The sequence below is a fragment of the Arvicanthis niloticus genome, chromosome 8, assembly GCF_011762505.2.
Source record: "Arvicanthis niloticus isolate mArvNil1 chromosome 8, mArvNil1.pat.X, whole genome shotgun sequence".
NCBI lineage: Eukaryota > Metazoa > Chordata > Mammalia > Rodentia > Muridae > Arvicanthis > Arvicanthis niloticus.
Window position 1 is genome coordinate 86,098,322 of NC_047665.1, and position 26,396 is coordinate 86,124,717.

General features: G+C 51.3%; 2 protein-coding genes across 7 annotated transcripts; one reads left to right on the top strand and one right to left on the bottom strand.

The window, feature by feature from the left end:
- Positions 1 to 51: 51 nt before the first annotated feature.
- On the bottom strand, positions 52 to 12,443 carry Prkcsh (PRKCSH beta subunit of glucosidase II). 3 transcript variants are annotated; one of them, XM_034510772.2, is made up of 18 exons: positions 12,287 to 12,443; positions 11,849 to 11,989; positions 11,579 to 11,695; positions 10,818 to 10,913; positions 10,667 to 10,724; positions 8,549 to 8,666; positions 6,175 to 6,304; positions 4,365 to 4,449; positions 3,887 to 3,965; positions 3,235 to 3,321; positions 2,913 to 3,047; positions 2,723 to 2,819; positions 2,266 to 2,335; positions 1,933 to 2,022; positions 1,483 to 1,557; positions 1,299 to 1,398; positions 1,061 to 1,211; positions 52 to 354 (listed from the first exon to the last, which is right to left on the bottom strand). In XM_034510772.2, the coding sequence occupies exons 2-17, from the start codon at positions 11,925 to 11,927 to the stop codon at positions 1,065 to 1,067; spliced, it is 1,563 nt and encodes a 520-aa protein (XP_034366663.1). In that variant the 5' UTR covers positions 11,928 to 11,989; positions 12,287 to 12,443; the 3' UTR covers positions 52 to 354; positions 1,061 to 1,064. The 3 variants fall into 3 exon arrangements, with proteins under 3 accessions (XP_034366663.1, XP_034366661.1, XP_034366662.1); XM_034510770.2 differs by having other exon boundaries at positions 2,892 to 3,047; XM_034510771.2 differs by having other exon boundaries at positions 2,892 to 3,047; positions 12,283 to 12,387.
- Odad3 (outer dynein arm docking complex subunit 3) lies at positions 12,432 to 26,395 on the top strand. 4 transcript variants are annotated; one of them, XM_034510481.2, is made up of 13 exons: positions 12,432 to 13,132; positions 17,156 to 17,277; positions 17,359 to 17,436; positions 20,772 to 20,942; positions 21,028 to 21,129; positions 21,217 to 21,342; positions 22,568 to 22,690; positions 23,135 to 23,287; positions 24,204 to 24,364; positions 24,447 to 24,603; positions 25,273 to 25,428; positions 25,789 to 25,873; positions 26,025 to 26,395. In XM_034510481.2, exons 1-13 carry the CDS (start codon positions 12,904 to 12,906, stop codon positions 26,141 to 26,143), a joined length of 1,782 nt encoding a protein of 593 aa, XP_034366372.1. In that variant the 5' UTR covers positions 12,432 to 12,903; the 3' UTR covers positions 26,144 to 26,395. The 4 variants fall into 4 exon arrangements, with proteins under 4 accessions (XP_034366372.1, XP_076795869.1, XP_034366371.1 ...); XM_076939754.1 differs by having other exon boundaries at positions 12,744 to 13,132; positions 23,132 to 23,287; positions 24,447 to 24,600; XM_034510480.2 differs by having other exon boundaries at positions 12,745 to 13,132; positions 23,132 to 23,287.
- The last annotated feature ends 1 nt before the right edge of the window (position 26,396 follows it).

Consider the following 26,396-nt stretch of genomic DNA (forward strand, 5'->3'; position numbering starts at 1 on the left):
ACATAGTGAAATCAACAGAAAAAATGAAATTAAAAACGGCGACACAATGTGGACGAGTCGAGTCACATTTATTGTTTTGAGGTCACAGGTTAAGTCACCCACCAGCTGGGGAGACAGGGGTGAGGTGGGGTGTGGGGACTAATTCCCCCTCAGGAATCCAAGGTAGGTGAGCTCACTATCCATCTCTGGAGGCTGTTGGGGCCTCAGGAACATGGCGTGGCTAGCCTGGGCCAGAAGTGGAGCTTGGAGCCCCTTAGGGTTCCTGCTACCTGGAGGACTGTGGGGAACTCCAGGGTGGGCAGGCCGTGGTCCGTAGACTTCAAGATCAGTAGACTGGTTGCAAGCCTCGAGGTCCTAGGAGTGAAGACAGAGATCGGGGCTGGGATGGAGTGACTGCAAGAGCCTGAAGGAAGCCCCAGAGTCCCCCACAAAACTGGAAAACTACGGGGCTCGCTCAGCTGGCAGGCACACTGCCTAGCAGGCAAACAGGCCTGGGTTCAGAATCACGAACCTTGGGCATGATGCTACAGTAGAAGAAGGACAGACAACTGCAAGGCAAGCCTGGACTATGTAACAAAACTGTCTTAAGAAGCACTTAGAAGGGCTGGAGAGATGGCTTAGTGGTTAAGAGTACTGACTGCTCTTCCAGAGGTTTTGAGTCCAATTCTCAGCAACCACATGGTGGGTCACAACCATGTGTAATGGGATCCGACACCCTCTTCTGGTGTGTCTGAAGACAGCTACAGTGTGTGTGTGTGTGTTTCTGTTTGTTTAAAAAAGCAAGCAAGCCAAGCATGAGCTTGCCAAGATGACTCAGTGGGTAATGCAGAAGAGACCCATCAGGCACATGCCTTTTATCCTAGCACACAGGAGGCAGAGGCAGGTGGATATCTGGGAGTTTGAGGCCAGCCTGGTCTACATGACAAGAACCAGGGCAGCCCGGGCTACACAATAAGACCCTGTCTAAAATATAAATAAACAGTAAGACATAAGGTCAGGCCATGGTCAAGAGAGTAGCAACATCTGGACACTGGAGCGAGCAGAGGCCTGGCCTCCTCACCAAGCTACAGCTCATCATGGTCTCCTTCACTGGGTGTTTCTGGTGGTGGCTCTGGGCAAGCTGCTGGTGTCATTAGTTCCATGAGGTACTCGCAGCGACTGGGCTCTGTGGTACTGGTCACCACCGTCTCTTTGCCACACAGTAGGCGCACCTGGGGATCAGAACAGAGCAGAAGGCATGCTGGGCTGGGCTGGTCCAGGCCTGGATCCCCACAGCCCCAGCGCAGGTCGGCACTCACTGTAGTGGAGCGGTTGGGGCCCTGCCAGCAGCCCGTGCCCTGCTCGTACTTCATCGCACTGAACTTGTCATGCTCAGGGCCAGCCCAGGAGCCCCACGTGCTGCAGGAGAGAGCACCAGTGCTCAGTGCCCGCCGGCCAGTGGGTGGTTGGAGACAGAAGGGCAGTGTGTCTCAAGCCACTCACCCCAGGCTGGTCGGGGAGCCCCCATGTTTGGGTTTCTGGGAGACCAGTTTGAAGGGGCAAAGCCGGTAGACGTACCTAAGGGCAGGGAGGAGAGGGTGAGTGTCGGGTCAGGGCCCCTGCACCCCGCCTTGCAGCCCTTCTCTGCCTCCAAGTCCATGGGCACGTTAATGCCCACTGACCCTGGACTCTTCCTGTGTCCCCTTTTTGAGACAGAGTTCCATGTAGCCTAGGCTAGCCTCAAATATGCTGAAGTGTCTGAGATTGGCCTTGAACTTATCACCCTCCTTGTACCCACCTTATGTACGCACACTGTGCCCAGTTTAAAGAGGGGCTAGGGATGGAGCCCTCCTGCCTCTGCCCTTCAGTGATGAGACCACAGATAGAAGCCCAGTGGCCTCCCCTGCATATTCCTCCCTGCCTCCACCCCACCCCTCCAGTGCCAGGATGTACTCATTGGTGGTGAGCTCGTAGCACTGGCTGTAGAGGTATGCAAACTCTCCAGAGGGACCGAAATCAAAGGAGATCTCTTGTTCCAAACTCCTAGAAAAAGCAGGTCAAGTGGAGAGGACATCAGAGCCCAACACAGAAGGGCCCAGGTGAAGGGGAGTGGTGGGGAGGGCCCAACACAGAAGGGCCCAGGTGAAGGGGAGTGGTGGGGAGGGCCCAACTGCATGGTGAGCAGACAAGGTTGGGCTTTAGGCCCTGCAAGATCCAGGCTGGCTCCTCCTCCAAGGAGCTGGTGATAGACTATAACTGGGCAGGAGACAGCCTCAGTGCCCATACCTGATGGACTCTTCCATCTCTTTCAAGGACCGTTCAACTTCCTCAAACTTATTCCTGGCCTCCTGTGCAGCTGAGGGAAAGGATAGCAGAGTGGGCCCCAGTTCCAAGAGAGAAGAGACAAAATGGGGCCCCACAGAGATTGTGACAGCTGCCTCATACACCTGGGTTTGTCCCCAACAAGAAGGACCCTCTGGGCCCGGCCAGCTGCAGAGTGGGCCTCCTCTGCTCTCCGTCTCAGAGTACAGGCCAGGGCTCCTGGGGCCCAGCTGACTCCTGGTCTGTTATGGGTGTTACAAACAAGTGCAGCCCATGAGGAAGGAGGACTCTTGGGGATGGGAACCAGGGCATTGCAGGGGTCAGGGAGTGCACCCTTACGTACTGACAGACCTGCTTATGTTAGGAGGGACTGACTGCTGATTGGGAGACTGGATCCCTTCCCATCCAGATCCTCACTCACCATCGATGACAGCCTGTGTCTCCTCATCATAGGGTGGCATCTTTTCATCCTCAGTGGGGCTGGGAGGCTGTGGGGGCTGCAGTGGGGATGGGGCCTCCTGGGGAGGGGCAAGGCCCAGTCAGCAAGCAGCCCCACTTAGTCATCTGCCCACCATTCTCCCAACACACACCTTGGGCTGCTCCCCCTGCACCTCCTCTTCCTCCTCTTCCTCTTCCTCTTCTGGCTCCTCATCCTCCTCTTCCTCCTCCTCTGTGGGTGGCAACACTGGTGGCTTTTCCTCTTTGGGCTCAGTCACCTCCGGAACAGGTATGTCAGTGGGTGGGACCTGGCAGACCCAGGAGTGTGAAGACCAATGTTGAGGGCTTGAGGAACAAACTTATCTCAAGGATGGGGGACACTGGTTCATACATCTGGAAGAGGTGGCCTCCAGAGGGGACTGGGTACCACCACCAAAGGTGGTATTTTTGCAAGGGGATGGGGGCAGGACCACTTCCCCTCCCCTCTCCACAAACCTCAGAGCGGTACTTGTCCCTGATGGCAGCCCAGACACGGTCATAGAAGGAGGTAGTGTCAGTCTGTGTGTCTCCACTGAGAAGGGCCTGTATGTGTTGGGGTGAGGTCAGGGTCAGCACCTCCAGACACCTGTACACTCTGCCCCAGGCACCCACAAGGAGGGACCAGGCCACAGTAGAGGGGCCAGGTACTCTGACCAAGAAGGAGAGCACAGCCCTGAAGAAAGGAGGTATCAGGGGCTGGGAAGTACGGGGATATCAGGACAAGATACAGGCATATAGACACTGTGCACAAGTGCCCTAAGGTAAGGTCCAGAAGGGGCAGGGATGGGGAGAGGGGCAGAGCCAGGGACAGTAGCAGAGAGAAGACAGAGCTAGAGCCTAGGGACAGCAGGTATGGGACTCCCACTCTGAGGCACCACCCAGAAGGGCAGTGGGGAGGCCACGAACGGGAACAGGCTCCACACTGCCCTGGTACTGCTCCAGGGTCCCACCCACGGCCAGCCATCGTATGGTCTCACACTGATGTGAAGAGCGTCACTTCAGGACAGCAGGAGCTCTTCATCAACGCTGCCTGCCCTGGCCCCGCTCACCCTGAGTTCACTCTAGGCTAATGGTCTCTTAAGTCCCAGGACAAGGATAGGCTGGGTACCTGGGCCTCCTCCTCGGACAGCCCTCCATCTCCATCTGTGTCCAGCTCCGGGTGAGTCTGTAACTCAGCCAGCGAGACCCTGAATACAGACAAGGAAGCGTGAGGCTCCTCTGGGACCTCTACATGTGAGAGTGGGGGCTGCGCCAAGAGAGGCAGGGCCCAACCCCTCCCCACTCTCCCTCAGAAGAGACCTAACTCAAGGCAGACTTGGAGTGGCCTTGAAGACATCTAGACCCTGTATTCCTGAACCTACTCTTCCTGACCCACCCACTTCCACCTGCATCAACACCTCAAAATCACCCAGTGCTGACTGGCAGTGACAGATCTCACTTGCAGTCAGAGGCTCTGGAGACCAGGCAGGAATTCTGTAACTTGAGACCAGCCTGGCTACACGATGAGGTGGAGGCCAAGTTGGTTAGACCTCTGGCCCACCCTGGTTGGCGTGAGGAGCCCCACTGGGCAGTGCAGTCACACTTACAGCCCATCCATGTTGTCGTCCAGTTCCTGAAAGGCACTGGCTGCCAGCTCCTGTTCACGCCGGGCCTTGGCAGCAGCTTGCTGCTCTGTGGAGGGGTACTCTGTCACATGTGCCGCGTAAGCCACACCTCTCACCTCCAAACCCTGCCCTCATCAAACACAGAGCCCTGCCATGACACCAGCCTACTGGAGTGCTGGAACACAGCTCTGGATTTAACAAAGGTCTGTGCCCTCTGGGAGGAAGGATGGATTTAGGAACAAGATAAATAGTTGAAGGCCACTGAAATGGTTCAGCAGGTAGAGAAGCTTGCTGCCAAGCATGACAACCTGAGCTCAGTCCCTGAGCCCCACATGTGGAAGGCAGGCAGACTCCTGCACGTTGTCCTGACTTGTCCATGTGCATTGTGGCGCACACCTTCCCACCCTACCTACCCACAGACAGACAGATGTCAAACGAGGAGTGGGTAAAGCCTGGGAGGTGAGGAGCTATGAGCAGGCCTGGGCTGGGAAAGCTGAGGCAGCCGACGGATGTGTGTCAGCGACAGCGACACACACCTGGAAAAGCTCTATGCAGCTGACAGAACAGCAGTGTGTTTTGCCTCATAGTGGCCAGAGCACATCAGGGACATCTGAACCAGTACAGCCGCTCACTGCTCAGAGTTCGCAAGGCTCTGAGTGATTTGTCCCAGAAGGAGCCCGGCCCCAGCAGGAGTCTAGCCTCACCTTCCCTTCTGAACACCCCACCTAGGTACCTGGTCTTTTCAGGTTTGACTCAGGGTCTAATGTACCCCAGGCTAGTGCAGCAGAGGCTGGCTATGATTTTTTTTTTTCCATTTTTCATAGTGTCTCACTATGTAGCTCTGGCTGTCCTAGACTCTGTAGACCAGGCTGGCCTCGAACTCACAGTGCTGAATGTTGAGATTAAAGATGTGGGCCACTATACCTGGCTGACTCTGAATTCTTAATCCATCACGTAAGGGCTGGAACTGCAGTCCCCAAGGCCTGGCTCTCTCTATTTTGTTAGAGATAGGGTCTCGCTATGTAGGCCAAGTCAGTCTGGTATTTATAATCCTCCTGCCTTAACCTTTCCAGGAGCTGAAATGACAGATGCTGTGCCTGCTGGGATCAGCAGAACCAGAATCAAAGTTAGGGTGGGGGTACCAACAGGAGAGCCTCTAATCTCAGGAGCACAGCATCTCCTCAGACAGGCTAGATCAGAAAAACAAGCATATATCTACACTCATCCTCTGTGCAGGATGAAGGCTTAATGCAGTGATAGAACCCCCACCTAGAATCCCTCAGTGAGGGTGGGCGACACCTCAGGAGCATGGGCTGGCTGAGCATGGGGAAGACACTAGATTCACTCGCTGCAGACTGCTTGAGAGGGCAAAGATCTCAAACCCTCAACTTGTGCTTAGGATCCCCAAAGGGGAAGGTCCCCGGCACCAGACAGAAGGAAAACAATCTCTAGAAAAAGACCTGGCACCCATGGTCACAAGCACTTCCTATGGTCTCCACATCAGATGACCAACACAGAGAGAACTAGGCACACAGAGATGAGCCATGAGGACAATTAAAAAAAAAAAAAAAAAACAAAACAAAACTAACCGAACAAAAAACCAAAAACATCCCGCAGGATCAGAGTTCAAGGTCTTCCTCATCTGGATAGTACACTGAAGGCCAGCCTGGGCTACACAAGACCCTGCCTAAGGAAGTAAGCTGGAATGCAAGGGAACCTGGCTAGCTCCCACAGACAGGACCTGTCAGGGACAATGACTCAGGTCCCAGCCCTGAGCCTCCCCACAGCATACCTTCCCACAACTTCCGGTGCTGATCCTTGGCCTCCTTCTCCGGCCTCTCTGCTTCTTCTTTCGCTGTCCGCAGTGTTTCTACCTGGTCTTCCAGAGACTTCTTTCCAGCCTGAAGCTCAAGAAGCTTACTCTGCAGAAAAAGTGGCAGGCAAGATGTCAGCGCTACTTCTGCTCAGTCCTCTCTTCCAGCCCAGAGATCTTCTCAGACCGTCCGCATCCCAGGGTGATGCTCTGGTTCCCGGTGGCTCTCTGAAGAGCCCAGGCCACGAGGCAGGCTATGCCGCCTTGTGTGGTCAGGCCCACCTGCCCCATCCCCATCATTTAAACTTCACTTTCTTCCACAAGTCACTTTTTTTTTGAGGACAGACATTGTGACAGTCAGAGGACAGTGCATAGGACTCAATTCTTTCCTGTCCTGGGAATCAAACTGTCACTGGGCCCGCTGGCAAATGATTTTACCCTTGAGCCACCTCACACATCCCACTGCCCTTTCCTACCCTAAAACTCGAGGATGACATTCAGGCCCCTCCCCTCCCTCCTGTTTTCAGTCCTTCACCTGTGTCACTCTTTCCATCTGGAACACTTTCCATGGCCGACTTAAATTACCCTACAGATTTTAGCTAAGATAGCCCCTACTCCAGGAAATCTTTATTTCCTGTCTCCAAGATGGGTGAGGGTGACCCTGCAAGAAAGCTCTTGATACCCTACGGTTCCTGAGCTCCCCTCTCCGACACGGGATGTGACTTCCTAACCTGCATGGCAGCTGTCTTCCCACTACATCTGTATAAAACTGGGCTGTATGAGAGGCAGCCAGAGTGAGGAGTTGGGAGGAAAGGAAGAGGAGCGAGGAGGAAGGAGAGATGCAGGAGCCACGGAGAACCACGCAGAACCACGCAGGGGTCCAGGACGGTCCTGGGTAACGATTTATATCATAAGTTTACATATTGGGAAACAACTCAATTTTTGTGGGCAAATTGTTAATTGAGCATTTCTAAATATATAAAGCCTTTGGATAATAATTAAGCTTTAGAGTTTCATTTCTACTGGGTACCACATGGATGGCGAGATGCTCTGGGCTCAGCCAAGCATTGTGGAGACTGCATGGTAGATTGGCAAAGCCATCTCCCACGCTGGCATCTCATGGGTGCCAGGGCCGGTGCTTCTGGCCAACTTGAACCACAGCAACTGCAAGAACACGCCACTGCTCGTGGCCTCAGGCTTTGCCTAGTCGGGAACATGGCGCCCCCCCTAACAACAAGCCAGTTTGGGTGTCTCTGTTTTAGATTTTAGCTGTAACAGGTACCCAGTACACCTGGGTGTCTACTTACGTTCTGAGAAGCAACACGGCTGGGGGTTGAGAGCAGGGGTGGAGCACCTGCCTAGAACCCCAGAGTGCAGGCTAAGGTATAGCTCAGTGGGAGAGCCCAACCTAGAATTCTTCAGTGAGGGCTAGGGTGTGGCTCAGCAGTGACAGACTTTCTTTAACAGGCTGGGGTTGTTACTTACTACGCGAGTGCCTGCCTACCCTGTACAAAGACCTGGGTTCCATCTTTAACACAAAAATAAGAGAGTGATGTGGGCACAGTGGCGAAAGCTTTCAACCCAGAATCTAGGAGGCAGAGGCAGGACAATCTCTGTGAATTTGAGGCCAGCCAGAGCCACACAGAGACTATGTCTCAAAATAAGTAAATTTAAAAGGGGGGTGGGGCAGTAACAACAAAAAGTAGCCCAGGCAAGCTCTGGTCTAGGGATAAAGGTGGGCTACCACAAGGTGTGAGGTCTTAGCTGTCGCAACCCTTGTGTGATGCTATCCTGCCAGGATCTGTCAGAACCAGGACCTTCTCATCTCCCCTGGAAGATAAAGGTGACATGCAACTAACCTCATCAATAGGCTTCCCCAGATCCCCAGAATTTGAAAGGGCAATCACTGCCCACTTAACAGGGGCCTTCCAGCCTCCTCAATTCAGAGACAGTTTCCAACCACAGGGATGGGAGAGAAGAGCCTGCAATCTCTTTTGGACAGACACAGAGCTGGAGTCTGGTCTTAGCGCATTGGGCTTGCTACCACACTGAGTCAACGTAGCATTCTCTACTGAAATTAAGCCTGAGAGCTTTCCCCAGAACTCGAATATTGACAACTACCAGCCCAGATCACAGACAGTGGGGCTGGGGATACAGAGATCTTTCTGTGTCTAGGAGTTAACACATCTGCCTCATAAGCTGAAAGCTTCACACTCGGCCAACCACTCAACATGATAAGGCAGACGCAAGCTCAGCACAAGCCAGCACCAAGTGTACTCTCCACCTGCATTTGCCCGCCCGTCACTCAAGGACCCCAGGCTCAGGGAGCCGTAGCAACGGCTCTGGTCCTCACCTGCTTTTCTTCCCGGGCTACCTTCCACTCCTCAATGAGCATCTTCTTCAGGCGGAACCCTTCTCGGGTGACCTCGGCCAGCTGCTGCAGGGACTCTTTTTCCTTGCGACCCTTCTCTCTGAGGTTGACACACACAAGTACCACTAAAGACACTCAGGACCAGGCAGGTTTGCCTTTTCCTGAAGGGCCTGGGTCACCTGCCAGCTCCAGCCACCTCCTCCCATGAACAATGCTGAGAAAGAGAAGTCATACAGCACTTGGGAGGCAGAGGCAGGCGGATTTCTGAGTTCGAGGCCAGCCTGGTCTACAAAGTGAGTTCCAGGACAGCCAGGACTACACAGAGAAACCCTGTCTTGAAAAACAAAAAAAAACAAAAAAAAACAAAAACAAAAAAAAAAAAAAAAAAAAAGAGAAGTCATACAAAGAAGCCTCTGCAGCCTGCCCTTCCAGGTTCTTCTGACCACAAAGGCCTCAACTCTGCCCCTGAGAAGACAGAGAGCACGCAAAGCTTGCCTGTCCTTGGATTACAGGACTGTCTAGGAAGCGGTGAGGAACAGGTCTGAAGGTTAGCCCCCAAGCGACCAAGAGGAAGAAGAATAAGACCCACAGCCTCAGGCCGGTCACGCAGGCACACACTTTTAATCCCAGATCTTGGGAGACAGACATCTGTGAGTTTGACCAGCCTGGTCTAAGTAGTAAGTACCAAGCCAGCCAAGGACACAGAGTAAGACCCTGTCTCAGAACAAAACAAAAAGTCAAAACCAAAACCAAGAGCCAGAGGTCTGTTGGGTGTGGTAACAATTACACCTGTAATTCCAGCACTCAGAATAGACAAGCAAGAACAGCAATTCAAGATTATAATGGCCGGCCAGGCAAGTCTGAGGCTAGTCTGGGCTCCATAGGTTCCCCCCCACCCCCAATTAAAACAAAGTCTGGGCTCCATGAGTCCCCCCCCCATTAAAACAAAGCCCAATGGGGGGCAGCACACAGCTGTGTTCCCAGCAACTGGAAGAGGGGCGGGTGGAAGGGTCACCTAAGTTCCAGGACACAAGAGAAGCTTGAGACCCTGTCTTAAAAAGGAAAACAGGGGCTTGGGAGATGGCTCAGTGACTAAGAAAGCATCCCAACACCCGCCAAAAAAAGCTAGTTGTGACTATACACCTAGAACCCCAGCCTTGGGTGGAGTAGAGACAAGGGGATTGCTAGAGCTTGCTGGCGACCAGCCCAGCTTAAGCGTTAAGTGTAAGACTGTCTCAAGGAATACAGAGGAAAAGAGAGCAGCAGGAAACCCAACATGACCTGTCAACGTACACTTACACACATTCCGCCCAAACACGCAAAAAAGAAACTATAAAATAAAAAAAATATAAAGTAAAAACAAGCATTGAGACTATTAACCCAGCTAGAGCTCAGCTTCAATTCTGCCACAAACACGTCATCCGTCTTCCTGCACTTACTATCTGTTTTTTTCCAGGGGTTTTGTTTGTCTGTTCATTTTGAGGCCAGGCTTCAGACTCACTATGTAGCCAAGGACGCTCTTGAGCTTCTGACCCTCCTGCCTCCCCACCTCAAGGGCTGTGATTAAAAGCCTGCGCTCCCATCTCCCATTTCTAAACAGGTAAACAATTTCAACTACCTCAGACCTAGAGGGAATGCTGGTAATGTGGGGATCCCAAGGGGCATGACCATTGGACTCAGAAAAGAACAAAAGAAGCCACAGTGGTGTAAGATTACAATCTTAGCGCTCGGGAAGTTAAGGAAGGAGGTGCTGACTGGGCACCCAGAGGGAAAGCCTGTCTCTAAAGAAACAGAGGAGGAGCTGGAGAGACTTCACCCGCTGATCTTCCAGAGGACCAGAGTCTGACCTCTAACTTCAGCTCCAGGGGGGTCACACACCCTCCTCTGACCTCCGCAGACATGCATGTGGGTGGCATACACTCTCCCTCTCACATAACATAAAAATAAATCTGCCAAGAGAGTGCTGGGCCTGGAGACGTGTGCCACCACACTCAGTAAATGACAATTAATCTCTTTTAAGAAAGCTGAAAAACCGTAAGCAGACAAGAAAGCAGCCTGACTTCCGAACAGAGGTGTAGGGTGCCCTGGGTCCCCACCCACCTGCAGGTGTTCTCACACACGGTGCCACTGTTGTACTCGTCTGTCCCATCACAGCAGTCTGAAGCAGAGACGGGCCAAGATCAGAGTGGGCGGGGCCTCCTCTGGCTGGCCCCGCCTCCTTCCCCCAGATCCAGGGAGGATCCACACTTACCACACACCCCATCGTTGACGCGGCTGGAGAGGATGTACAAGGGCTTGTACCCAGTGTTGGTGCAGTGAAAGCTGCCATTGGGACAAGCAGCAGTGCCTGCAGAAAAAAAAAGAAAGCTTGTTGAGTGTCCTCCATGCCAGACATGTTGTTCCAGAAAAAGGTGAAACTCAGGTGTGGTGGTGCATGTCTGTAATCCCTGCACTTGGGAGGTGAACGCAGGATGATCTGTAGTCCAGGTCATCTCAGCTACACTGTGTGTTCAAGGCCAGCCTGGGCTACAGGAGTGTCTCCAAAATAAAAATAAACCAAAAAACAGCCAAGAAGAAACTGTATCTTCAGGAACCTACAACAGAATCCTCCAGTATTTCCCAGCTTCTCCTAAGGCCCTTCAAAAAGGCCTAGCAAACCCCTCCACTCCTCTTTGCCTTCATCAATCCCTAGAAAGCCATTCAGTTTCCCTCCTCCTCCTCCTCCCATCTCTGAGAGGGTCTTATGTTGGCTCTTCTTGAGTAAACACCTCACCTCCTCCTGGAAGCCATTCCTGGTTCCACCAATGGCATCTGCTCCTTTATTAGGGACTAGAAACCAGGGCTGGCACCTACAAATGCTACCCCTCAGCTAATCCAAGCCAACAGGGTTCTCGTCTCCGTGCCTGCTTCTGCTCACTGAGCAGGAAGCAACAGGAGGAGACCCTAGTTCTTATGGGGCATCTGCACTCAGCAGGCTCATTTAATGGGCAACGAGCAAATGCAAAAGCTCACCAGGCTCGTCTGAACCGTCCTTACAGTCGCAGTAATCATCGTTCACCTGATCGAATGGGATAGTGGCTGTGCCGTCCAAACACGTGAAAGGCTTAGATTCATCATAGAAGTGATGGTCTGGTGAGGAAAACAAGAGGCTCAGCTCAGATCTTAAATAAATACGACCTCTGTCCTACCCACTCACCCTCACTAGTAGAAATGCTACGGGAAACGGAGGAAAAAAGCTGAAAACGCCCCTCCTGACCACCTTCGCTATGCACAAAGACTCACTGCTGAGGGAAACGCCCCGGGGTCTCTTAACTTCTACTGCCCAACAGAGGGGTAGCAGCAGCAGCAGCAGCAGCAACATCCCGAACGGGCAGAGGCCGGAAGTGTGTTCTGCGGCAGGAAGATACGCGATGTCTTTTCTCACTGTAGAAAAGAATGAAGCATCTGATCATTAGGAAAGGGCAGCTTATCCAAAGCCGACCTCACCATTGCTTCCGGAAAAGGAGGGCTCAATCGAAGTCGGAGGTGCAAGCGCAGGGGGATCTCTCCACCCCGAGCCAGTGGAAGAGTCTCAAAGTGAACTCAAAACCTTAGGTCTCTAAAGGGGTGAAATGAACAACGCCCGCCAAAGGCTCAAAAGACTCACAATCCCTCCACACCCCCCATCGTGCTGCAACCTATAAGAAATTAGAGTGCCTTCCACCCTACTTCATCACCTACACGAGGCACAGGCAAAGGTCAAAGGCCACCACACAAGGTTGGCTCAGCAGCCGCGGTTCCTGCAGCAGAGAAAGACCGGAACGCTCTAGGATACGTCACTTCCGTTTTGCTCATCACGCTTAGCGAACGGCAACTCCGGGACGCCATGTTAGGAGTGGCAAGAGTGCGTGTGCTGGAGCTAAGGCAGCCATCTTGAGTAGGAACATGAAGACCTAGCCTTAGAGAGAACAGATCGGAAGTGCAGCGCTTAATGGCGGCGTAACGTGCCTTCATCTTGGGAGTGGCGGGTTTCTGGCCACTGCCCGCGAACGCGCAGGGCGTCACGTGACCTCTACGGTCGCGCCTCTCTTTTGCTGGGGCCTCCTTGTGGGACCGCCCCTCCGAACCAAGTCAGCCAGTGAGAGCTGTGGAGTGTAACGCGGGCGGTTTCCTTGGGAACGTGGGCGGGGAGGAAGTTACTTAGCAACCGGGAGATGCTTAGAGGCCCGCAGCCAAGCAGTTAGCAAAAGTGCATTCCCAGAGCCCAGGGAACCAGCGCTTAGGATCCTGGACTGAAGAGGCCAAATTGTAGTTACTCTCCAATCCCTTAGAGGCTTCTTAACCTTTACCCAATCACCATGACGTCTCCCCTGTGCTGGGCAGCCGCGACCAGCACGGTGACTAGCCAGGAGCAAGTTCCAGCGCCCTCTTCCAAAGCCAAGGGCGGTAAGGTTCACCGAGGCAAGGCTATGGGCCGGGCACAGGCCTGGCCTGCACATCATTCCAAGAAGGCAGCCTCCTTCCATTTGATGAAGTCTTCTGTGCACGCACAGGTGCTTGAGTTACAAAGAAAAATCCAACTGTTAGGTAAGATGGCTGCAGACGGCACAGAAGGATCAACTGTGCCCATCCGGTCTTCTGAGTAGGCACTATGTGACAGGTGTTTCTCCAACGCGACTCTAGGTGACCAACTTGATGCAAACACTCAAATTTGTTCGGACTTCTTGTCTTTCTTTCCCATTTCTTTGTAATCTTACCTCTTGTAATGTGCATTTGGATGGGTGAAAAGTACAGACTCTAAAGTTTGTTTTTCTTTTTTCTTTTCTTTATTTATTGTTTTATTTTGTGTTTTTGTGGACAGAGCACAGTACTCTCAGATGCCAGGAGAAGGCATTGGATCCCTTGGAGCTGGAGTTACAGGTGGTTATGAGCCGACTAATGTGGGTGCTTGAGACTAACCTAAGAGGTGTTCTGCAGGAGCAGGAAATGCCCATAACCACTGGGCTATCATCCCTCCAGCCCAACTTTTATTTATTTATTAAATTATTTTGGAGAGTTGGCTTCATGTGGCCCAGGCTAGCTTGAACTCTAAGGAGACCTAGCTCCACCTTTTGGATAATGCCAGCATTATAAGGTACTGAGGCTGGAACCCAGGGCTCTATGCATGTTTCTCAAGCACTTAGCTGAGTTATATCTTCAGTCCAAGAGAGTTTGTTACTCTGGAGTCTAAATCCTTGCTCTGAATAATAGTTGTTTGATTTGGGGAACTCAGAGTCATCTAATAATAGTCTTTCCATCTGTCAAATGGGCATAGTAACTTGACAAGTCATACTTGACATTCATAAAATGCTCAGATAGTGCATTGTTAAGTAGTAGAAAGTAAAAACTAGTGTCTTCAGTGGGGAGGAGACCACTTAGCAATGTCTGAAGACTTTTTTTGTTATCATTTTGTTGAGTACAGGAGGGTACTACTCAGGTTTATTAAGCATAGGCGAGGAGACCTGTTACTAGGTCTGATACAGCCTCTACAGCAAAGAATTATTGAGACCAAACATTGCTTATGGCAGAGTTTGGAAAACCCTAGTGTGATTTTGCTCTTATTAATAAAGAAGAAATCTTAACCCTGATGGTGGAGGCACATATCTTTAGCCCAGCACTCAGGAGGCAGAGGCAGAGGCAGACAGATCTCTGATTTCAGGGCCAGCCTGATCTACAGAGTGAGTTCCAGGACAGCCAGGGCTACACAGAGAACTCTGTCTCGAAAAAAAAAAAAAACTAAAATAAATAAATATGTAAATAATAAAAATCCTGTAAATTAGACATGCTGGCCCATGCCTGTGTTGAAGCACGTGGGAGGCCGAGGTTAGATGACTGCCATCAGGTTGAGGACAGTATTGGGTATGTAGTGAGTTAACAGCTAACCTGGGCTACAGAGTGAGACCCTGTCTGAAAAAGAAGAGAGAGAGAAAGACCAAGGAAATGTAGGTCAGCAAGATGTCTCAACAAATAAGGACTCTTTCTGCCAAGCCTGATGACCTGAGTTTGTTTTCTGGGACCTAGAATTTCTGATCCTCCTGCCTTCACCTTTCTCTTACTAAGAGAAAGCGGTATGCACAAGCACACTGCCTGATTTATAGGTTGCTAGAGGTTGATGTTTTCATCCCATAATAAAAGAAAGTAGAGGCTGAAGAGAAAAGTTTGTTGGTTTTCTTTGTTTAGAGACAAGGTCACTGAAGGTAGCCTTGGCTGCCCTGGAACTTCATCTGTAGACTTGGCTGGCCTTGAATTTAGAAACCTGCCTGCCAAAGTCTTCTGAGTGTTGAGGTTAAAGTCGTGCCTCCACACCAGCTTGCTTATTCATTTTGTGCTGCTCGTGATCAGACCCACAGCCTCATGCAGACTAGGCATGAGCTACAGACATCATTATATAAGTTTTGCTCTTTAATTTTTTTTTATGAATATGACTGTTTTGCCTAAGTTTATGTCTGTATACCATGTGTATTCCTGGTGCCTTTGAGGATAGGAAAAGAGCGTCAGATCCCCTGGAAATGAAGTTACAGACTGTTGTGAACTGCCTGGTGGATGCTGGGAATCAAAATCTCTGCTAAAGCTGTCCCCTTAACCACTGAGCCATCTCTCCGGCCTCTGATTTTTGCTCTTTGTTTATTTTGTTTTGTTTTTTGAGACAAGATCTTATTGTATAGCCCTGACTAGCCTCTAACTCATAGATGCCTGCCTTTGCCTGATAACCCTGGTCAGGGATAAACCTGACATATTTAGTTCATAAGGGTTTTGATTGATGTGGAATTCTTATACATGTTTATGGGGTACAGAGTGGTATTATAGTACACTATAGCATAACTAGATTGCAGTAATTGGCGTTGCCATCATCAGACATTGTGGATGTTATTGTGTGAGGCATACAATCTTTTGTATAGCTATTTGGAAACACATGAGATGTCTTCTACTGTTATTACTCTACCATGCCTTATGGTATCAGAATTCATCCCATGCACAAAGTAAAATATCTGCTTTCCACAATCAGGGACCAGTATACTGTTCACTGGCTTGGTGTTATATACCAGGAGGCTGAGGCTGAGGCAGGAGGATCCAGGCTAGCCTGAGCTACATGCTGAGACCCTATTTAAAGAAACCAAACAAAAGATGGATTGCAAAAAGGTCTTAGTGCCAGGAATGGTGGGACACATCTAGCATCTCAACACTTGGGACTTGGAGACAGGAAGATCAGGAGTTCAAGGCTAGCCTTGGCTACATAAGTGAGTTCCATACCAGCCTAGGCTATAAGAGACTTTCCCTGAGAAAAACAAGACCAAAGAGGGTGATGGTGGCAGAGAGATGTATACACAGTTGTGAGCACTTGCTTCAGAATGCTGTAGACCAGAACTTCAATGCCAGCACCCACATAAAAGGCTGAGTGTTCCTGTGAATGCCTATGAGTTCAGCTCCTAGTTGGGTAGAGAATAGAACTTTGCTGGGGCTTGTTGACTTCCAGCCCCCACAGTCACAGAGAGACCCTACCTCAAAAGGAATGGGTGGAGGACCAGAGAGATGAGTCAGCAGGGAAGATGCTGTTCTTGCAGAGGACCCAGGTTCAGTTCTCAGCACCCATGTCCAGTAGCTCACTACCACTTCTAACTGCAGCTCAGAGAACTCAATACCATCTTTTAGCCTCTGCAGACACCGTGTGTGTGTGTGTGTGTGTGTGTGTGTGTGTGTGTGTATGTGTGTGTTCACACATACACATGCACTTAAAAAATTTTAAGATCTTAATTTTAATAATGTATATTACTTTGTTTTAATAATGTATATAATGTTTGTCTGTGTGTGGGTCTATGCACATAAGTGCATGTGTCCAACGAGCTCAGGGAAGGAAGTCAGGTTCCCTAAAGATGGAGTATAGGTAGTTGTAAGCCTCCCAACTTGGGTGCTGGGAACTGAAGTTGGGTTGTCTCTGAGAAGAGTACTGAATCTTAACCTGCCAAGCCATCTCTCTCCAGAATGGGCTAGAACACCCAATGTCATTCTGGCCTCCAAGTGCATACATGTATGCATACACTCTCACAAACAGGCTCCTCTTCTTACACTTCTTCTCCTCCCCCACTCATCTTCCTCCTCATCTTCCTCCTCTTCTTCCTCCTCTTCCCCCTCCTCCTCTTCCCCCTCCTCCTCTTACCCCTCTTCTTCCTTCCCCTCTTCCTCTTCCTCCTCCTCTTCTTCCTCCTCTTCCTCCTCTTCTTCCTCCTCCCCTCCTTCCTTCTCTTCTGTAAGAGAGTTCTGGGACTACAGTTCAGCTAGTAGGGTGCTTGTCTGGCATCTTCCAATCCCATCTCTGCATAAACTGGATGTGATATGACAGGCACACATCTACAATCCCAGCTCTTGGGAGGTGGAGGGATCAGGAACAAGTGCTCAAGACCAGCCTTGGCTATATGATGAATCTGTGGCCAGCACAGGCTACATGGAACCCTATCTAAAAACAAAACTAAATTAAACAAACAAACAAAAAACCCCACCACCACTACCAAATAGGTCTTCTCTCTGGGAAGTGCCACCCACCTACCCAGTGACAGTGACCTCTGTCTGCCCCAGAGGGTGACCGGAAGGCCTTTTATGAGAGCTCCCAATGGAACATGAAGAAGAACCAAGATACCATCAACCAGCTTCAGGAGGAGACCAAGTCTCTCCACATGCAGCTGAAAGACCTGCTGCAGGTGAGGGTGCACAGGTGAGTGCAGGGTTTGGAGAGGCAAACAAGTGACCTGAGGAAGTGACTGGGTTCCTCTCCTTGGCAGGGAGACTCCAAAGTGGTCCAGGCAATCATTCAGGAATGGAAGTCAGAGAAGCCATACCTGAAGAACAGGACTTGCGAGGTTAGCCCGGCCATCACCATCCCTGTTAGTCACCTCCTACACACTGGACTTCCAGCTTCCCCGAGCTGCCTCTCTAGGCTTTCTCCTTACTGACTGCTGATCATTTATTCACTCAATGAAAAAAATTAACTTTTATTTTCGCTACATGTAGTCTCAGGTACCTCAGCACATGTGTGGAGGTCAAACAACTTTGGGGAATTGGTTCTCCCCTATCACGTGAGTTTTGGTGAGTGGACTCAGACCATCAGGCTTAGCTGCAAGCACTTTCATCTACCGAGCCACCTTGTTGGTCCATCAGTAAAATCTTTATTAGATGTAAACCTTCTGGTGTTAACATTGGTGACCTTGCGGTGATAAACCAGAGTGAGCCTTCCCAGAAAAGGTGTGTCCTAGTGGAAGACTGACGGGTATTCAGTGTAGGAGTGCATGCCTCTGTTCTCAGCAGGAATTCACTGTGTGGCCCAGGCTGCATAGGAAGACCTGAAGACCAGGGTTGTGGGGTCTCAGTCTGGAGAGACGGCTCAGTACTGAACAGGACATGTTGCTCTTGCAGAGGACCCAGGTTAGATTTCAAGCGCTCACTTGAGGCCGCTCACAACTATGACTCTAGCTCCTAATCTCATGCCTCTGTCCTCCGAGGACACTGCACACATTTGCACACAACATCATTCATACACATAATTAAATATGGAAAAACATTTTTGAAAAGACATTGGGGTTGGGTGGTGGTGGTACACACCTTTAATCCCAGCACTCAGGAGGCAGAGGCAGGTGGATCTCTGTGAGTCAACAGAGAGAGCTCCAAGACAGCCAGGGCTACACAGAGAAACCTTGTCTTGAGGAGGAGGAGGAGGAAGAAGAGGAGGAAGAGGAGGTATAAAAGCTCAGCACTGAGACCAAAAGCTAAAACTGGGAGATTGAAAAATATATAAACCACCAAGGCACTGTTTGCTTCTCCGGTTCTGATCAGCTCTTGTATCAGGGGTCTGATCAGGCCTGTGTCTGTCTCCCTCCTGAGAATACCAGAGACCCCACCTGGACAGCCTTCCACCTGGACGGCCTTCCACCTGGACGGCCTTCCACCTGGACGGCCTTCCATCTGGACAGCCTTCCTGATAGATGGCCTTCCACCTGGACAGCCTTCCACCTGGACAGCCTTCCACCTGGACAGCCTTCCACCTGGACAGCATTCCACCTGGACAGCCTTCCACCTGGACAGCATTCCACCTGGACAGCCTTCCACCTGGACAGCATTCCACCTGGACGGCCTTCCACCTGGACGGCCTTCCTGATAGATGGCCTTCCTGCAGCTAACTGCCCTCTCCAAGTGGCCAGACAGGAGCTGCAGACTACTATTGCCTCCTGGGACATTGACACAGCAGCCAAGTATATTTGTGTGGAGGCCACCACAGTTGGTGTGGCCAGATGAGGGCCTGGCATTGCAATGGTGTTTGGCAGCTTGATTATAGGTGATGCCAGGAACCCACCTCTCATGCAGTAGGTTTTCTCCTGTCCCATTCTGAATTTTGCCCAATCTGAGGCCATAGGGTTTTTCCTCTTTGCTAATCGTTATGGGGGGGTGGGGGGAGAAAAGAAAGGGAAAGGATGAGAGAGAGAGAGTGGGAGAGAGGGAGAGAGGACAGAAAGGGAAAGGAAAAGAAAACAAAAGAGGAAAAGGATCCCCCCCCCCAAAAAAAAGAAAGAAAAAAAGGAAAAAAATGGGCTGGAGCAATGGCTCAGTGGTCTAGTGGTTTACAGCACAGAGGACCTGGGTTTGATTGCCAGCACCCACGTGGCTGCTCACAACTGTCTGGAACTCCAGTTGCAGGGGATCCAAAGCCCTCTTTTTTTTTTTTTTTTTTTTTTTTTTTTTTTTTTTTTTTTTTTTTTTTTGGTTTTTTGAGACAGGGTTTCTCTGTGTAGCCCTGGCTGGAACTCACTCTGTAGACCAGGCTGGCCTCGAACTCAGAAATCTGCCTGCCTCTGTCTCCCAAGTGCTGGGATTAAAGGCGTGCGCCACCACCGCCCGGCTCAAAGCCCTCTTCTGACATCCTGCCATAGATACACATGCAGACTAAACACCATTACACATAAAATTAAAATGAAGTAAAATGTAAGTGATGTTATGGGAGATGAGCTGGGAACCTGGGGAGGGGCTCAGTCAGCGACGTGCTTGCTGTGCAAGTGTGAGACTCAGTCCTATTTCCAGAACCTATATAAATGTCTGAGTGTGGGGCTGGGGAGGGGCTCAGGGTTAAGAGCAACAGCTATTCTTCCAGAGGTGCTGAGTTCAATTTCCAGCAACCACATAGTAGCTCACAACCATCTTTAGTCAGATTTGATGCCCTCTTCTGACATAAAGGCATATATGCAGTCAGAGTACACACACAAATTAAATAAATAAATAAATAATTTAAAGTCAGGCACGGTGGGATTTGCCTTTAATCCCAGCACTCTGGAGGCAGATCTCTGTGAATTTGAGGCCATCCTGATCTACAGAGTGAATTCCAGGACAGCCAGGGCTACACAGAAAAACTCTGTTTTGAAAAACAAAAACCAAAGCAAACAAAAATCTGAGAGTGAACTGCAGAGGTGGCCAACAGGAAAAAGTGCTTCCTGCTGAATCTGCTGACTGCAGTCGATCCCTGAGACCCACACAGTGGAAGGAAAGAACCAATTCCCTTGCATAGGTTTTCCTCTGACTTCCACATGTGCACCCCAAAACATGGAAAAACAAATAAAAACAAAGAACATTGACCTCTGACCTCTGTGGACTCAGGTGCACATATCCTTGCACAGGCACACATGTACAAAGAGAGAGAGAGCGAGAGAGAGAGAGAGAGAGAGAGAGAGAGAGAAGCTGAAGGTGTAGCTGAGACAGTCAATGATTTCCTATCACACACAAGGTCTAAAACCCAGCTGATCCCCAGGGCCTCAGACAATGGGGGTTCGATGATACACTAATATGATCCCAGCAGGAGGTGGATGTAGAAAGATCAGAAGTTCAAGTTTATCTCTGGATGCATACAGAGTTCAAAGCCAGGATAGACTACATAAGACCATGTCTTGAGAGAGAGAGAGAGAGAGAGAGAGAGAGAGAGAGAGAGAGAGGAATAGCTCAGAGGTATAGCCTCTGCCCAGCTGCGCAGGCTTAAATTTTCCTATGGATGTTCACACACACAGACACACACACACAAGCATGAATGTTCACTCACGAGATAGGAAAAAGGAAAGCATTGGATACCAAGTTCTGGAAGTCAGGTAGGAGACCAGAGAGACAAGGGCTTCCAGGAAAACAACTCAAGGACTTGTCTGCTCTCCGTTTTCCCCTGCAGCAGGCCCTGGAGTACCTGGAGCACCAGTTGAGGGAGAAGATGAACCAGCTGAATGCCTTGCGACACCAGGTAATGCTACGGCAGAAACGGCTGGAGGACCTGAGGCTGCAGCACAGCCTGCGGCAGCTGGAGATGGCAGAGGTCCAAGACAGCAACACTGAGGCCGCCAAGGTGGGACTGCTGAGGGCTGCAGGGTCCTGGGGGAGGCACGAGAGTAGTGGCGGGAGGAACTTGACCTGGTCCTACCATTCCCTAGACGATGCGTAACCTGGAGAACCGGCTGGAGAAGGCCCGGATGAAGGCAGAGGAGGCAGAACACATCACCAATGTGTACCTGCAGCTCAAGTCCTACCTCCAGGTAAACACTTTGTAGAAAGAGGTAGGTGAAGAGGGTGGACCTGGCCAGGGACGGCAGTCACAAGCCTGCCCTCTCTCCACATGCCAGGAGGAGAGTCTCAACTTGGAGAACCGGCTAGACTCCATGGAGGCTGAGGTGATGAACACCAAACATGAGGTGCAAGAGCTGAAAGTGGTGAATCAAGAGGCTATAAATGCCCGGGACATTGCCAAGGTACTAGCCTGCCTGCCCCGGATGGGGTGGGGGTGGGGGCTTTCTCAGATACCAGGGTTTTTATATGACTTTTCCTGGGGAGATGGCACGTTCTATTCCCACATAAAACACCCACCACCAACAGGTGGGTTGATGCACACGTTTAATTTCAGTGTTTGGAGGTAGAGGCAGATCTCTGTGAATTCCAGGCCAGCCTAGTCTACATAGAGAGTTCAGGTCAGCCAGGGCTACAGAGTTAAAAAAAATAAAATAAAACCAAACACCAACCACTCCACCAAAGACCAACGTGGAGAGCACTGAGTGTGTTGGGCTTCCTTCTAGAACATGGTTGAGGGGTTTCTAACATGAAAGCCACATCTCTAGGGTTCCATTCATCAGAGTCTCCTCACCCATAGTCTTAGTTACGGTCTCCATTGTCATGAAGAGACATCATGACCAAGGCAACTCTTATAAAGGACAGGATTTAATCAAGGCTGGCTTACAGCTCAGAGCTTCAGTCCAGTATCATCAAGGTGGGAAGGGAAGCATGGCAGCATCCAGGCATGGTGTTGGGAAAGGGCTGAGAGCTCTACGTCTTGTTCTGATAGCAACCAGGAGAAGACTGGCTTCCTCAGGGATCTAGGAGGAGGGTCTCAAAGCCCACCCCCACAATGACACTTCCTCCAACAAGGCCACACCTATTCTAACAAAGCCACACCTCCTAATAGTGGCAAGCATTCAAACACATGAGTCTGTGGGGGCCAAACCTATTCAAACTACCACACCCATTCATGGGGAGGAGCCTCGTGAATCTTGTTTCTTTTTTGTTTCTTTTCTTTTCTTTTCTTTTTTTGAGACAGGGTTTCTCTGTGTAGCCCTGGCTGTCCTGGAACTCACTCTGTAGACCAGGCTGGCCTCGAACTCAGAAATCCGCCTGCCTCTGCCTCCCAAGTGCTGGGATTAAAGGTGTGCGCCACCACCGCCCAGCATGAATCTTGTTTCTTGAGCATTGTAAATTTCATGGACTTCCTGAGTCTTAAGCCTCCTCCTCCCTCTGGTGGGGAGTGTTTCAATTCAGAGAAAATACTTCTGGAACACAGGGAGGGGGTTGAGGAGAGCTCAGGGACCCTAGTCAGAATTCAATTGTCTTCAAGCCTTTCCTGGCAATCGTACTGCTGTCCTGTTGCCTGGTGCCCACTGCTCCATTTAAGCCTGGATAGATATCAGGTGCCCATCTGTCCTCTAGAACCAGCTGCAGTATCTGGAGGAGACTGCGATCAGAGACCGCAAGAAGCGCGAGCATTACATAACTGACTGCAAGAAGCGGGCGGAAGAGAAAAAACTTCAGACGGAGCGTATGGAGCGCAAGGTGTGCACGACTAAGGGTGTAAGGCACACACATCCTGACCAGGAGACTTTCCTATACCTGATGTTTGTCCTAACCCCACCCCTTCCTGACTCCTCCCTCATTTGATGTAATGGTTCCTCTCACAACCTCACCTTAGCCTCTTCCTGGGATAGACTATGGTCTCCAGTTCTGCTCTGGACTATCTGACCCTATATTAATCCTTTCCCTTAGGCCCCTTTGTGAGTGGGGGGTCTAGCCTACCCCCTCCAGAGACTACTCTCTTCTACGACCCTGCCTCCTTACCCTGGTTCTGAGACCACCTATCTGACTCCTACCTGGACGCCCAAGCCTCTGTCCTGTTCCCCACAATCTAAGCTAAGCCGGATCCTCTCCTGGCCTCTGCCCCAAGCCCCTATCTGGAGCCAATTTTGACGATGCCCTTGACTGTCCCCCACACTCAAGCAGACCCATCGAGACCATGTACTGCTGCAGTCCGAAGATACAATACAGGACCACCAGCGGCACAAGGAGGAGGAGCTGAGGCAGCGCTGGAGCATGTACCAGATGGAAGTGATGTTTGGCAAGGTCAAGGATGCCACTGGAGTAGCTGAATCACATGTAAGCGCCTCCGGCTTGCACTAGCCAAGCAAAGGCTCCTCTTTGCTTGAAAGTGTCCTCTCCTGTCTGCTCCAGCTCCAGCAGGTGTCCACATTAGCCTTCACTTCCTTCCACTTCCCGCTGAGCTGACTTCTTTGGTATGTCAGTTCTGGGAGTTTTATTTGTCAGGTTCTGTTTCTCAGACCATCTCTGTGTGGAATGGTCTAGGATTCAGTAGACTGCCCAGTACCCCCAGTACCGCCCCTGTGGTAGAATCAGGGCCCTGTTCTGTGCCCCACCCTTGGTAAGAGCAGCAGTGCCTTCCAAGACCTTGTGTGTCTCTGGTGCCTGGTCCTGCTTTAGAACAGCACCCACACACACACCCCAGTCAGTTTCTCCAGCTTAGGTTCTCTGCTACTCCTTAAAAGGGGTTAATCTCCAGGAGATCTGGGACTCTGACTGGTGAGATCAGCTGTCCAAGGCCCCTTTGCAGAAACGGGTCTAGAGCTGGCATGGCTTAATGGATAAACATGGTTGCCCCCAAGTCTGACAACCCGAGCTCCATCCCTGGGCCCCAAGTTGGAAAGTGAGAGCTTTTTGAAACCTACATGTGCACCTCGGCACATGCATATGCAAATGTCTGGGAGGGCTGATCTGGCCCCAGAGACACAATGTCTTTGCCCTGTTGGGCAAAATAGCCGATCTGAACTTGCTGGCACGGTAATTTTTGAGTGGAGAATCTTCACTGCTCTGCTGCCTCCCGCATGCCGATTTTAGCTGACTCACATGGAGGTAGGAAAGGGGATGGGGAAAAGTACAGCCTTGGAGCAGTCGAGAGATTGACTCACACTGTCCTCACACATTGTCGTGTGACACAGAGGACCGGTCCTTGAGCCTCCTTTGTTCCAGGCTCTGACCAGGCATGTGTGGCCCGCAGGCAGTGGTGCGAAGGTTCCTGGCCCAGGATGAGACCTTCACACAGTTGGAGACTCTGAAGAGGGACAATGAGCTGGCATTGGCGAAGTTGAAGGAGGAGAAGCAACGGCTCCAGAGGGAGCTGGAGAATCTCAAGTACTCAGGAGATGCCGCGCTGGTGAGGTGAGGCCTCAGTGGCTGAGGGAGGCTGCGGGGACCCTTGAGTCAGCCATTGGCAGCTGCTGAACCTCCCGGCTCCCGGCAGCCAGCGGAGGCTCCATGAAGAGATGCAGAAGTCGTTCAAGAAGGAGGAGCAGCGTCACAAAGAAGTCCACGAGCGACTGGATCGCACCTCGCGAATCCTCCAGTTCGTCAAAGACTGCCTAGAGCATTTGGCCAACAAACTGAATCACATAAAAGTGGTAGGCCCCGCCCATTTAAAATAACTCCTATCGATGCTCCGCCCCGGGGAGGCCCCACCCCAAGGAGCCCCGCCCCTAATGGACACTGTCCCTGGGAGGCCCCACTGCAGAAGCTCTTCCACATCGAAAGCCCTACTCCATCCCTGGCAGCCCCACCCACGTCCTCCCAGAGCATCAGCGCAGTTGGCATAAAGATGCCACACCCCAGCCCTGTCTCCTGCCCAGACTATAAAGTCCCACACCATGCATCACTGTCTTGGTCCCACATTCCTGGGGAAGTCGTCTTTTGCTCAGCCTCAAACTCTGACTCCGTGGGCAGGACCAATCATCCGCCCTACTCAGGACTTAGGTGTCCCAACTCTAAAGGGTGGTGCGGCCCTGGGTGAAGAAGACCCCACTTTGTCCACAAGAGCTCCATTTCTTCAGAAAACCGCCCTCACACTGGCCTAGGTCGTGTTATTATCTCAAAGAGGCCTCCCTGTTCTTCGAATTCTCAAGTTCAAAGATTCTGCCCTCAAGGCGAGGCTTTAATTTTAGAGGCCCTGCCCAGTGAAGGTAGACATCCACCTCAAAGCTCTCCCTCTCTGTGAAAGCCCTACTTGTGGGTGAAGCATGTCCCCTTCCAGGGGCACCGCATCTCTCAGCTAATTTGGCCCATCCCCTCTGCAGAGTGATACCGTATTGGCAGAAAAGAAGTTAGACCGGGACTCAGAGGACTACGTGTACAATCTGCTGGTAGTTGTCCAGGAAAAGCTGCTGAAACTGCAGGAGCAACTGGAGACCCAGGACGTGCCCGAGATGCTGCGACACATAGCAGACCGAGAGGTTCACACAAATCACTCCAGGGCCTGTGGGGATCAAGACTGGGGGGGGGGGGGAAGGGTCGAAAACCAGAGAGTAGACTGAGATAGGAAAAAGAGGTGCTGAATGAAGTGTGAGCTTCATAACCAAAGTAGAGAAGCGGGGACTGAGTGGGTCCCCGGTGGCAGCGCTGGAGAACTAGGGACAGCCTATGGGCAGGGCCTCAGAAACCAGGCAGTAGGCTTGAGTGACAAGGTAAATCTGCTGGGAAGAGGATACAGCAATGATCTCCACCTAGAATCCGGTAGAATCTTAACGTAAGGTGAGAGGGGGTGGAACAGGGCTTCACTGCGGTCCTGCACCTCTCTCTTGCCTCCTCCACAGTTCCTGGCCACGTTAGAAGGAAAGCTGCCTCTGTACAACACCCGCATCCTTCTGCCCGTTGCCAGTGTCAAGGACAAGTTCTTTGGTCAGTGTGGGCCAAAAGGAGATGAATGGGAGGGGCACGAGGCGGCCTTAAGTCAAGGCCAAGGAGGAGGTGCATGGTGTGGTGAAGGCTGGGAAGGGAAGAAGAAACGGTCTCTTACCCTCCCCCTTCCCACCCCTGCCTCTCTCTGTAGACGAAGAGGAGAGTGAGGATGACGACCGTGATGTGGTGACCCGCGCTGCCTTCAAGCTCCGTTCCCAGAAGTTAATCGAAGCCCGCAGCAAGAAGCGCAATAGGTCGCGCAGATCTTAGACTCGCGGTCAAGTCCCATCGGATGCCTCCGGGACTCTAGGGAGCCCTCCGACCCTCTGGGTCCACCTACGGGTGTGTGTGTTTGGGAGCCCCCGAGGCTCCTTCAAGGGCTGGAGGAAGCTCAAGCAGGGAGCATCGCAGGCCAGCAGCGCCCGGAGGAGAGAAAAGGCCGAGCCAGAAGTTCCCACAGTAAATCTCTCGAGGCGGGTTGGTACCCGCCTCAGAATCGCGCAATAAAGGTCACTGACCAACC